The 11,447-nt window shown below is 64.5% G+C and overlaps 1 protein-coding gene across 2 annotated transcripts; it reads left to right on the forward strand.

Moving 5' to 3' along the window:
• The first annotated feature begins 281 nt into the window (after positions 1-281).
• Positions 282-8,964, forward strand: LFNG (LFNG O-fucosylpeptide 3-beta-N-acetylglucosaminyltransferase). Of its 2 annotated transcripts, none has more exons than XM_030800931.1 (8): positions 282-795; positions 5,220-5,268; positions 5,749-5,848; positions 5,944-6,097; positions 6,216-6,301; positions 6,777-6,942; positions 7,369-7,454; positions 7,679-8,964. In XM_030800931.1, the coding sequence occupies exons 1-8, from the start codon at positions 364-366 to the stop codon at positions 7,743-7,745; spliced, it is 1,140 nt and encodes a 379-aa protein (XP_030656791.1). In that variant the 5' UTR covers positions 282-363; the 3' UTR covers positions 7,746-8,964. The 2 variants fall into 2 exon arrangements, with proteins under 2 accessions (XP_030656791.1, XP_030656792.1); XM_030800932.1 differs by lacking the exon at positions 282-795 and adding an exon at positions 1,241-1,258.
• The last annotated feature ends 2,483 nt before the right edge of the window (positions 8,965-11,447 follow it).

Genomic DNA, 11,447 nt, shown 5'->3' on the forward strand with positions numbered 1-11,447 from the left:
GCCGGCCGGGCCCAGTCCCCAAGCCCCACGGCGGCCCGCAGGGGCTACCCGGGGGGGGGGGGGGGGGGGGGGGCGGGGCGTGCACGTGCGCGCCGGGGGCGGGGCCGCTGCGCCTTGTGGGCAGTTCCCAGCCCCCAGCCGCGGCCCCACGTGGGTCTGAGGGCCTGGAGGGGCGACCGGCGCGAGGCCCCGCCCCCGAGCCCGGGAGCCAATGAGCGCGCGGGGGCGGGACCGGGGCGGGGAGGTTTAAGAGCGCTGGGCGCTGGTGCTGCGCTGCTGAACTGCGCCGCCGGAGCGAGGGGCCTCAGGGCGGTGCACGGCAGGCGCACGGGGAAGGGCGCGCCGGGCGGCCGCCACCCCACCATGCTCAAGCGCTGCGGCCGGCGCCTGCTGCTGGCGCTGGCGGGCGCGCTGCTCGCCTGCCTGCTGGTGCTCACCGCCGACCCGCCGCCGCCCCCGCTGCCCGCTGAGCGCGGCCGGCGCGCGCTGCGCAGCCTGGCGGGCCCCGCGGGGGCTGCCCCGGCGCCCGGGCTGGGGGCGGCGGCGGCGGCGCCCGGGGCGCTGGCCCGCGAGGTGCACAGTCTGTCCGAGTACTTCAGCCTGCTCACCCGCGTGCGCAGAGACGCGGGCCCGCCGCCCGGGGCTGCCCCCCGCCCCGCCGACGGCCACCCGCGCCCCCTGGCCGAGCCGCTCGCGCCCCGAGACGTCTTCATCGCTGTCAAGACCACCAAAAAGTTCCACCGCGCGCGCCTGGACCTGCTGCTGGAGACCTGGATCTCGCGCCACAAGGAGATGGTGAGCCCCCCGCGGCCTGGACTGGCGGGCGAGCGGGGCGGGGACCCACCGTCTGGTCCAGCTGGTGGCAGCGTCCCATGGGGGGCAGGCTGCATCCCCATCCAGCCACTAGGGCCATCTGTGGGCGACGCCAGTGCACCCCGGTGCAGCCAGTTTGCCTGCTGGGGCCACTCTCCCGTTACAGTTGTTACTGTCCCCGGGGCCCCTACGCCTGTCCAGTTCCAGAGTCCTGGATGGCTGCAGGACCCTACACCAGTCTCCAGTGCTTGGGGTTGGTGCCGTGTGATACTTCTCACCCCCCAAACATTGGAGCGCATTCATAGGGCATTTTGTCCTCAAACTTCCCCAGGCAAATTCTGTTCGGACCCACCCTCAGCTCAGACCCTTTCCTGGGGAGAAAGGCTCTTCCTTTAGAGAAGTGAGGGATTCTGACCTCTGGGCCCTTCCTCATCACAGTGTTAAGGTACGGGGAGGGAGGGAAGTCATTGCTGGTTGGTGGGTCCTGGGGAGTAGATCTCAAAGAACTCCGGGTTTTGAGGTCTGTGTGGGGACCCTCCCCGCACAGTGCAGGAGTCTCTGAGGGCTGCAACCTTGGGCACAGCCCGCTTCAATTGGGCATCAGCTTCTTACACACACATAATTAAGACACACCCCACTTTGAACATTTCCCTCGAGGCCACAGCAGGACGGTTGGGCTGGGGCGGGATGGGGACAGTGTGTAGGCTTGCAGTCGGGGACTGGGGGGCCATCTCTGGGCTGGGAGATGCAGAGGCATTTGCTGTGAGGGTGGGGGCTCAGGGAAGACCCTGCACGCCTTCCTCCCTGCTCAAACCCCGGAGACCCAGGGCCTTCTGGCCTGGCGCTGCCCTGTTTTGGGGCACTGTGGGTGGGTGGGAGCAGGGCTTGGTGAGGTCATGAGGGCGACGGGGAGGGGCAGGGTACTCTCTGGTCCTGGCGTGGGGAAGGGGCCCTGAGAACCCCATGGCAGCCTCCTGGGAACACAGCGTCCCATTCCCAGGGGCTCAGCGGGCTGGCGGGAGGGGGCGGCGGGGGCCGTGGGTTTTGTTTGGCGGCCGGGCCGTTAGGATTCCCAGCGCCGGGCGGCTCTCACGCCGGCCCCTTGGGCAAGGTAACAAAGCCCCTTTCTCCAGCGAGAAAGGCGTCGGGCCCCTTGTGTGCAGCTACGCGCTCCGTGGGAACCGCTGCTGGCGTGCTGGCCACTCAGGTTGCCTGGCGATGAGGGGGCCAGCGGGCCCCCCCAGCATCTCTTACTGACAGTCCTTTTGGGGCACCATCCCTGAGCCTGCCCCCCCCACCCCAACCCCAGCACTCAAGCCTTCCTGCTATGTGACCTTGGGCATCCTTCAGCCCCACTCTGGGCTGCCACCAGCTCTGAGCACCTCTCATCTTGGAATTTGGGGCCTTTCTCCAGCACAGGGGATGTGGTCAGAGGGTCTCAGTTAGGTCCCAGCTGGGCTGTGTGATCCTGCACAAGACCTGGGGACTCTCAGACTCTCACTCTCATCTCTGAAATGGGGGAACATGGTCCTTCCCGGAGCATGTTGTAAGAGACTGGCAAAGCCCGCAGGCATGGGGTGAACCGGGCGGGCACTCAGGGTCGAGGTGGGGGGCCATTACTCCCTTCAGCCCTGAAGTCCCTATTGGAGGGTCACCCCACCAGGGGACAGGTTGAATCTGCCCTTAGCATCAGTTCACCAGCACACAGCAAGCAAAGCCCCCCTTGTGGTGGGTGATGGGCAGGGTCCTGGAAACCCACAGAAGAGGGCCCCCCTCTCCCAGCCCTGCAGAGAATGACTCAGACGTGGTCTGATGGGGGAGACAGAAAGATGTCAGGGCTGTGCGGGGGGAAAACCCCGAGAGGCTGTGTGAGGCAACAGTGGGCATCTGACCCACATGCTGAGGGAAGGGAGGGAGGAGGGAAGACTTCCTGGAGGAGGCGCCATTTGAGCTAGACTAAGAGTAAAAAAGTGCCCAGAAAGGGCACTCCATCCGGGCATGGTGATGACCACAGCATGGGGGTTGTGCAGGAAACTTCTAGCAACTGGAGTGGTGGCTGGGGGGAGGGTCGGTTGGTCAGCAGGGGCCACGCTGAGATGGGCCTGGAGTCCAGGATGAAGAGCCTGGCCTTTGGCCCAGAGGTTCCCCGCCCCTCCCAGGAGCAGCCAGGCTACCACGCTGCCACCGCAGCGGCCACAATTGCTGGGGAGAACTTGGCATCCTGTGTTTCTTTGAATCTCGGCTCCAGGAACAATGCTGCTTCCTGTGGGTGTCCCCCGGCCCCCACCCCCGTCCACCCTCATCCACCCGGCTCTTCCTCCTGCAGCCCCGTCTTCATGTGGGAGGTTAGGTGGCACTGGGGGGTCTGCGTCCCTAGAGGGCAGGGACTGGGCTGGTCTAGCACCACCTCGGCCCCAGGGTATGACCTCAGGCTGGTGCCTGCACCTCTCTGGGCCTCAGTTTCCCCACTTGGGTCTCAGCTGGTAATGGCGCCCACCTGCCAGGGCTGTCAGGGAGTAGAAGGGAGAGAATCTGTCTCTGCACTTTGCTCTCTGCCCAGGGGAGCTCCGTTATGCCCATTTTACAGAAGAGGAGACTGAGGCTCTGAGCGGCGGGTGAGGCCTATAGCCCAGCAGCGCCTTTTTCCTCCCCTCCTGGTGGCTCAGGTGTGGGGAGACAGTTGGCCTGGCACCCCCACACCCCACAGCCCCGCCTTCTCAGATGCTGTTCTAGAGGCCTCCCTGCTCCCTGAGCTGAACAAAGGTGACTTTAATCTCTGTAGCCTTGGGCTGGGTTTTTAGGGCACCACCAAATCGCGGGAGAACAGGCCTCCCTTGATCTCATTAAGAAAGCATTTTCCTTTTAACCCAGCGGCTCAGCGGAGCGTCTGCAGGGGCTGGCCCTCCGCCTCCCACGGCATTCCTGGGCTAAGATTCTGGGGAGGCCAAGGGGCTGGGTGCGAGTCTGTGCGTGCGGCTGCCCTGGGGTGTCTATGGGTGCTGCAGGAGGGGTGCATGCATGGAGAGGCGGAGACCCAGCCTGCCACCCCCTTAGCTCTGGGCCTCACCCGAGTGAGCATGTGCCCAAGGCTGGGTCAGGCTGGATAAGGATCTGAGACCACCAAGGTGTTCAGCGCCTCTGCGGGACCTGTGTGTACAGGGAAGGAAACTGAGGCTGGGTGGGCATTGGGGGGTTGTCCCTTGGTCAGAGCATTGCCTGTACACCCTGGGTTTTGCACTCAGCCATGCCAGGGTGCGCCGGGCGGCACGCGCTGGGCGGGCCAGGCAGAGGAAGGAACATTCCTCCCCGTGTGCTGGCAGGCCCAGGCGGGCGCCGGCGACTCCTGGCCCCGCCCTGGCGGCCCCCTCCTCTTCCGCAGAGCGCTCCTGGCAGGGGGTGGCCGCGTGCTGGCACAGGTGGACTGTGGCCTTGGGCAAGCCTGGGTTTCCTTGCCTGAGCAGTGGGAGGGGTGCTGGGCTGCGTGGGTACTGGGTGCCCCAACCTGGGGGCTGGGGACACCTGAGGTTTCCTGCCACAGCCCTGCTGACCGTTGGCAACTTCGCAGAACTTCGGGGCTGCTTTGGCTCAGAGTGGGTAACTTGTCCTGCAGGTCACCCAGGACAGGGGTGCTGGCCCAAAGGGCAGCTGTGGGGGGGGGGGTGCTGCAGTGCTGTTGGCTGCACCCTACGCGCGGGACCTCGTGCCCAGCCTGGCCCGGTTAACCAGGCCAGCTGTATGGTAATGGGCGGCGCGGCCACTCTGCTTAACTCGGCCGAGTTAAGGCCGGCCCGGCGCCCCTCGCCCGCCAGCCCAGGACAAAGCTGGCGGACAATGCCTGGTGATTCATCCTCCCTCCGGGCCCTTTGTCCGCCAGGGCTTGGCAGCCGCCCAGCAAAGGCCTTTGTCCCCAACCCCGAGTGATTGAGACTTGGCTTCCCAAAGCCGACCTCCTCCTCCTGTCCCTCCCGCCACTCCGCCTGTCCCGTGCCTTTCCAGCAACCTCCAAGTGGCAGGCCGGGTGCTGTGTCAATAAGGGTGTGTGCCCCGCCAGGTGCACGGGGCGGGACGGGAACCGGTTACCTGGTGGACGGGCGAGGCGCACCACCTGGCTCGTGCCTCACCGCGCCTGGACGACCTTGGGCGCAGCTGTCGAGGTTGGGGAGTGAGGCCCCCATCCCCCACCCCCAGGGCGAGTGAATGCGTGAGCCCTGGCCCAGATGGCACTTAAGATGGGGCCCTTGAGCCCTACTCTGCACGAGTGGGGAAACCAAGGCCCGGAGAAAGGTGGGTGTCAGTGTGACGGAGCTGCAGCTGCAGCAACTCCAGGGTGCCCCGTCCGGCCCCCACAGATGGCCCTGGGATGGGGATGAAGGGCTGCCTGCTGAAGGCCGATTTTCTCCTTCCAGACGTTCATCTTCACTGACGGGGAAGATGAGGCCCTGGCCAGGCACACGGGTGAGCCCTGGACTTGGGGCGGGAGGGGGCCCAGACCTCCATCCAGAGCTGGAACACTCCCCCTCCAGTCTCCCCGCTTCTCTGGGCCGAGAGGTCACCAAGGGCAGGACAAGGAGGGCAGTTTACTCATGGGGTTTGCTCCATGCCCCGCCCCACCACTCGGGGCCCCCCAATTCTCATGCAAATGAAGCCCATTCAGCCCCCCGGGTCCCTTTGAGCCCAGGCAGCGGCAACAGGTGGCGGGTGCTGGGAAAAAGCTGCCTGAATGGGCGGGGGCGGGGCCGGGGCCGCCCTGGAGGGGGCTGGGCTGGGGGAGGGTCCACAGGCCCGAGCCCCGAGCTAGGGTGGGGGAGGCTACAGCCGGGCCCAGCTTGAACTAGGGGGCTTTTCTCGAGCCCCTGGGCCCTGCGGCGTCCCCCAGGCCAGGCCCCTCTCTGGGAGCCGGCTCAGACCTATTCACAGGCGCTCTCCTGTCCACAGGCAACGTGATCATCACAAACTGCTCGGCAGCCCACAGCCGCCAGGCGCTGTCCTGCAAGATGGCCGTGGAGTATGACCGCTTCATTGAGTCCGGCAGGAAGTGAGTGTGGCCCCGGGGGACCCCCATCTCCCTGCCCGAGCCTGGCAGTGCCTGCCCTGGCATGCCCTCCCCCGATGGCCCTGCCTTGTCCTCAGGTGGTTCTGCCACGTGGACGATGACAACTACGTCAACCTGCGGGCCCTGCTGCGGCTGCTGGCCAGCTACCCGCACACGCGGGACGTCTACATCGGCAAGCCCAGCCTGGACAGGCCCATCCAGGCCACGGAGCGGGTCAGCGAGAACAAGGTGGTAAGTGCCTGCCCTCTCCCAGTCCCGCACGCCCACGCGGAGCGCATACCCGGAATGGGGGTGGGACAGCGAGGGGCAGCGGCGCCTGGGTCTCAGGACACCTTCTCCCTTCTCCCAGCGTCCTGTCCACTTCTGGTTTGCCACGGGCGGTGCTGGCTTCTGCATCAGCCGTGGGCTGGCTCTGAAGATGAGCCCGTGGGCCAGGTGAGTGCCCTGCACAGGTTAGGCCAGCCCGGTCCCAGGCTCCTTGCCACTGTGGGGGCCTGGCTTGGTTCATCTTCCCAGCCGTGGGGTGTCCCCAGCCTCCTGTGTGGCACTGCCCACTTCCTTCCTATATTCCATTTCCCTCTGTGTTTCAGAGGGCAGCTGTGTTTACAGCGGCTGCCCCCAAGCGCGACCTGCTCAGAGCAGCCAGGGGGGCGATGAGCACCCCAGGCACCATCCGGCAGGACCCCTTCCTGCACCCAGATTCCCTCCACAGAGAGCCACGGAGCAGAGGAGGAGCCGTGCAGGGAGTGTGCCCTGGCTGTGGCCAGGGGAGGTGGAGGGAGCTGCAGCCCAGAGCTCTCCTCAGGGCTCCTCTCCCCGAGGAGAGGAGCCTTTGCCTGGTGGGGCCTCCCCAGCTCCCAGCAGATGGCTCCCGCCTCTGCTCATTGGTCTGGGCCCTTCCCTCCCGCAGCGGGGGTCACTTCATGAACACGGCCGAGCGGATCCGGCTGCCTGACGACTGCACCGTTGGCTACATCGTGGAGGCCCTGCTGGGCGTGCCCCTCATCCGCAGCGGCCTCTTCCACTCCCACCTGGAGAACCTGCAGCAGGTGCCCACCTCGGAGCTCCATGAGCAGGTACACCATCCTCCAGGCCCCGCCAGGACTCGGAGAGCACAGGAAGGGATGTGTGGCTGCCGAGAGGGGCGCAGTGAGGTGGGGCACTGTTCTAAACAGGGAGGCCAGGCAGCACACCACTGTCAGCCAGGGGGGTCACTCCTGCCGTGAGCTCAAAGCTGTTTATGGCGGGTTGTTTTCCTGCCGTCTCTTCTCTTTGCTGTGATGTGCCTATTGTGCGTATTTTGTCCACGGCTGGCGATGCAGCCAGCCCCAGCTAGTCCCCAGTTTGGGACCTTATTCCTGGGGTGTGCAGGGCAGGTGTCCTTCCAGGTCCAAGGGAGGCCAGGGCAGGGCCGTTGCCTCACTCAGGGCTGTGTGGCCAGCCTGGGGCAGGGCCCAGGGATGTCAGGCTCCTCCCAGCATCACTCCGCCCCCTCCCCACAGGTGACGCTGAGCTACGGTATGTTTGAAAACAAGCGGAATGCCGTCCACGTGAAGGGGCCCTTCTCGGTGGAGGCCGACCCATCCAGGTAAGGAAACCCCCGCCCGGATGGGCTTGCGTAGGGTGGCCTAGGGGCGTCAGGGGGCCTCGAAGAGCTGCAGCAGGGTCTCTCTAAGCAGGGTGACTCTACATAGAGGTGCCCCCTGCAGTCCTGCTTGCTCGGGATGGGGCCGCCAGTGCTGTGGGACTGCAAATAGGAGTTCAGGCCCTGCCTGCCACCCACACAGACCAGCCCCTGCTCTGTTCCCACAGGTTCCGCTCCATCCACTGCCACCTGTACCCGGACACACCCTGGTGTCCCCGCACTGCCATCTTCTAGCGGCCATGGCTGAGACCCAATCCCTGGGCACCCCTGGTATCCAAAGGGCCCAGGGACCCTGTTGCGCTGCCCTGGCCTTGGCATTCGAGGCTCCCCCAGGGCTGTGCGTGTGCGTGTACATGTGCGAGTGTGTGTGTGTGTACTGCATGTCCACCCGGGTAGCAGGCTGCTGGGCAGTTCTGCTCTGTGGAGTGGCAGGCACAAGCGCCACTTACGTGCCTCTGCTGCCGAGAGGGGTGCAGGGCCTGCTTGGAGGAAGGATTTGTGTGTTGGAGGCCACTCTGAGGGCAATTCTGTTAGGATTTTTGGATCTTTCTACAGCTGCGGGGCTCCGGGCTACTTTGCGGGGATGCGTGGGTGCCTTTCTCTTCCTGCTGAGTACAAGCTCTGTGCTGGGGGTGCCTGTGCCCTGAAGTCCTGGCTCCTGTGTCATAGTCCCAAGTACAACTCACTGAGCCATGCTCATTGCAGGGGAGGCTGGGTCTGGGGGTGCATGACCCAATCCCCTTCCTCCTGGCCTGGACGCTGTGGCTTAGAGTAACAGCAGCCACCGCCCAGTTCCAGTGGCCCCACGAAGCCACCAGTGGCCCCACACAGCCCCCAGTGGCTGGCTGTCCAGTGGGCAAACAGTGGCACCCCTCCCAGCTCTTCTGAGTGGGGAGTCTTCCGGGGCCCCCCTCAGAGGTCTTCCCTTTGCGTCCCCAGGACAGGGTGAGTCAGAGCTCAGCATTTAATCTCCTCTCCAAAGTAGAGAGCAAGTCGCCCACAGTGGGCGTGTCTGTAAATATTGTGACAGTATTTTTTTACTGTGCTGTTTTTTTGAAAGGGGGTGGGTAAAAGTAGGTGTTCTTGTTTTTTGCTTGGGAGGGTGGGGGTGGGGGAGGGTCTTATTTTATCTTTTCTGTGGATCAGAAAAAACAGAAGCCAAACTTGGGGTCATCTTTGTTTTTAAAGCTGAAGTGGGACTGTCTGGCACTCTGTGTATTTATGCGTTCCAGCATCTGGAACCTCCCATCCCTGCCCTTCTCCTGCGTAGCTGCCACCTCCCTGCTGGGCCCAGCATGGCTCGCCTGTCCCATGGGCTGTGTTTCTTGTTGTTTTTCTCTTTGCAAAGACATAGCTAGGAAAGCGAATGATAAGGGAAAAGTTCTCAGGGAATTGAAGTGTTGTTGCTATGGTGACGTCCTTTTGCCGTGAATAAAGGTGCTCTTTGCAGCAATCCTGGGGGTCCTGGTCTCGGCTGGAGGTGGGGCCTAAGCCCCAGGGCAGCCAGGGTCCGGGGAGGCACACAGGTGAAGGGGAGGCTTGGCCTCAGGTGCACCGCATGGAGCAGGTAGATAGGAAACCCTTAGAGACAACTCTTTTGGAATGAAACCTTGCATCACGATAGCTGCCTGCTAGTGATTACAGGTGCGGCCCGCCCGGGGTCAGGGTGGTGGCTGGAGCGTGGGCCTGTGCTTCCAGCAGGAGCGGGTCTAGGATGCTGGGGGCTCTAGGTCCCAGCCAAGAGCACAACGCCAAGGCTCTGGCCTTGTCTGGCCACTGGGGAGCCCAGCCCCTGCAGGAGGGACAGTGACTCCTGTGACCGGGCCTGGGGCCTCCTTACCCAACTTCACTCCTGCCACGAGCTCGCAGAGTCCACATCATCGCCTCACTTTGCAGGTGGGGAAACCGAGGCACGGAGCAGCTGATGCCCAAGGTCCAGCAGCCGTGCTGGTGGGCTGGGGAGGCACTCAGACTCCAAGCCAGGCAGGCCGTGGGTCCAGCCGCCACACAGCTGGTCATGCTGCACCTCCCTCTCCTGTGAGGTGACCCCAGGCCCCGAACCCGCTCAGGGGTGGTGGGAAGAGTCCTGGAGAGCAGGAACAGTGCCAGAGCCCCCACTGCAGCTGGTCCCAGCCCCTGCAGAGATCCAGACGCTTGTTTTTTAAATACAGCAGCTCTGCGGTGCTTTTCCTTCCTCAAATCCAGCCTTTGAGGGTGACTGAGTAGGGGAGGGGTGCCGAAGCCTCTGTGGGGATTCCCTCCCCTCACCCTCCTGGCAGCCCTGGGGTGGCTCACTTCCTCTTCACCATGAGCCCCCACCCCCTCCCTGGGGCTTGCACCCTTGGCCTGGCACTGCCCTGGCCGTGCCCCTTGCAAGTTCCTGCTCTGGCCTGACCCCGTTTCCCCCAAACCCAGGGCTCCAGGTCCCCCTCCTGCTGCCTCTGCGCCCCCCACTCTGCTCCAAGGAGACACTGTGAAAAGTGCCTCTCTATGAGGGGGTGCCTTGCCCTCCCCCATCGCTGCCCCCTCCAGACGAGTGCTGACGTGCTGAATGGGCCTGCAGAGACCCCTTACTCTAAGCCTGGCTGGGGGCTACCCTGGCCTTGGGGCGGCTGGCAGGGCTGTGACCCCACCTTGGCCTTGGACGGTCCTGAGTCAGCAGAGCAGCTGCCTGGGGGGTGTGGACAGTGATGGGGACGGCGGGAGGATGGACTGGCCCTCACCATCACATGGCCTGACCCCCGTCTGGGCGGCTGTGGTCTTCCCTGAGCACCCACCACGTGCCCACCCACTTCTCGTAGGACAGTGTAGGCCCGTCTTCTGAACGAGGAAGCTGAGACTCTGGGGTGGGGCAGGGGGGTCGTGACGGAACAGGCTGCGGGCAGAGGCTGCTGGCCTCCTTCCTGCCTGGCTGAGTCAGAGGCTTGGGGCCTTCTGCCCTGGCCCCGACGCTGCCCCCGCCTGCAGCTGGCATCGCCTCCCCACAGAGCTGGTGGGGCCCCGGGGGCGGAGGTGTGGCTGGACCCAGGGGTTGGACAGACCCATGGATACAGCTGTGGGGGCCCCGCCAGGGCTTGGGGAGTCCCCATTAATGTTCAAATGTCCATGTGTGTGGAGCGGGGTGGGAGTGGGGGCTGAGTGGGCATCGGGGAGAGCAGAGGGGCAAGAAGTGGGGTGGGGAGGAAGCCGGGGGCCTCGACCTCTCCATCTGAGAAATGGGAACAAAGGTAAATGCAGTCCCCGGGTGCTGGAGGTCAGGGGGCGTCTTGGGAGGTGCACAGGCCAGCTCATCTGGGCCCCTTCCTCTTCCAAGCTGAGGGAGGGACGTTTCTCTGCCCTCAAAAGGGGAAGCAGGCCCAGCAGTATCTTAGGGGAATGAGGCAGCCTGACCTCTTCCATCCACTGCCCCCCCACCCCCCAGAAGGTGATTCATCCAGCAGGGGAGGTGAACTCATTCCTCCCCCAGGTATATTCTGGGGACAGCTGTGTCCCACCCACCAGCGGTGCCATCACACCAGATTAGAGGTCTGGTCAGAAAGGGGCCTGGCTGGTCCCTGGGGCTCCATGTCCCCCCAGTCTACCCCAGCCAGGCCCCCTTTCCCAAACTACTGATCATTTATGGGGCTTTCAAAACAAGTAAAACTGCAACCACCGGAGCTGCAGGGCGCTCAGCGAGGGTGGCAGACCTCAGCCCCCACCTCTGCTTCCGTTCTGCCAGGCAAGTGCCTGGGGAGCCCCAAGGCTGCTTGGGGTCTGGGAGGGGCTGCTAGAGTGGGGCGCCTCCCCTGCTCAGTTGGAAGTAACTTCCCTTCCACTGGGGCCATCAGGGCCAACTTCCTGGAAGAGGTGCCTCTGAGCTGAAGCAGGAAGGCTTTATCAAGATGGAGTAGGGAGAGAAGGGGCCTTCCAGGTCTCGGCACAGCCTGGGCAAAGGTG

This window comes from Nomascus leucogenys, chromosome 20 (genome assembly GCF_006542625.1).
Source record: "Nomascus leucogenys isolate Asia chromosome 20, Asia_NLE_v1, whole genome shotgun sequence".
NCBI classification, from domain to species: Eukaryota; Metazoa; Chordata; class Mammalia; order Primates; family Hylobatidae; genus Nomascus; species Nomascus leucogenys.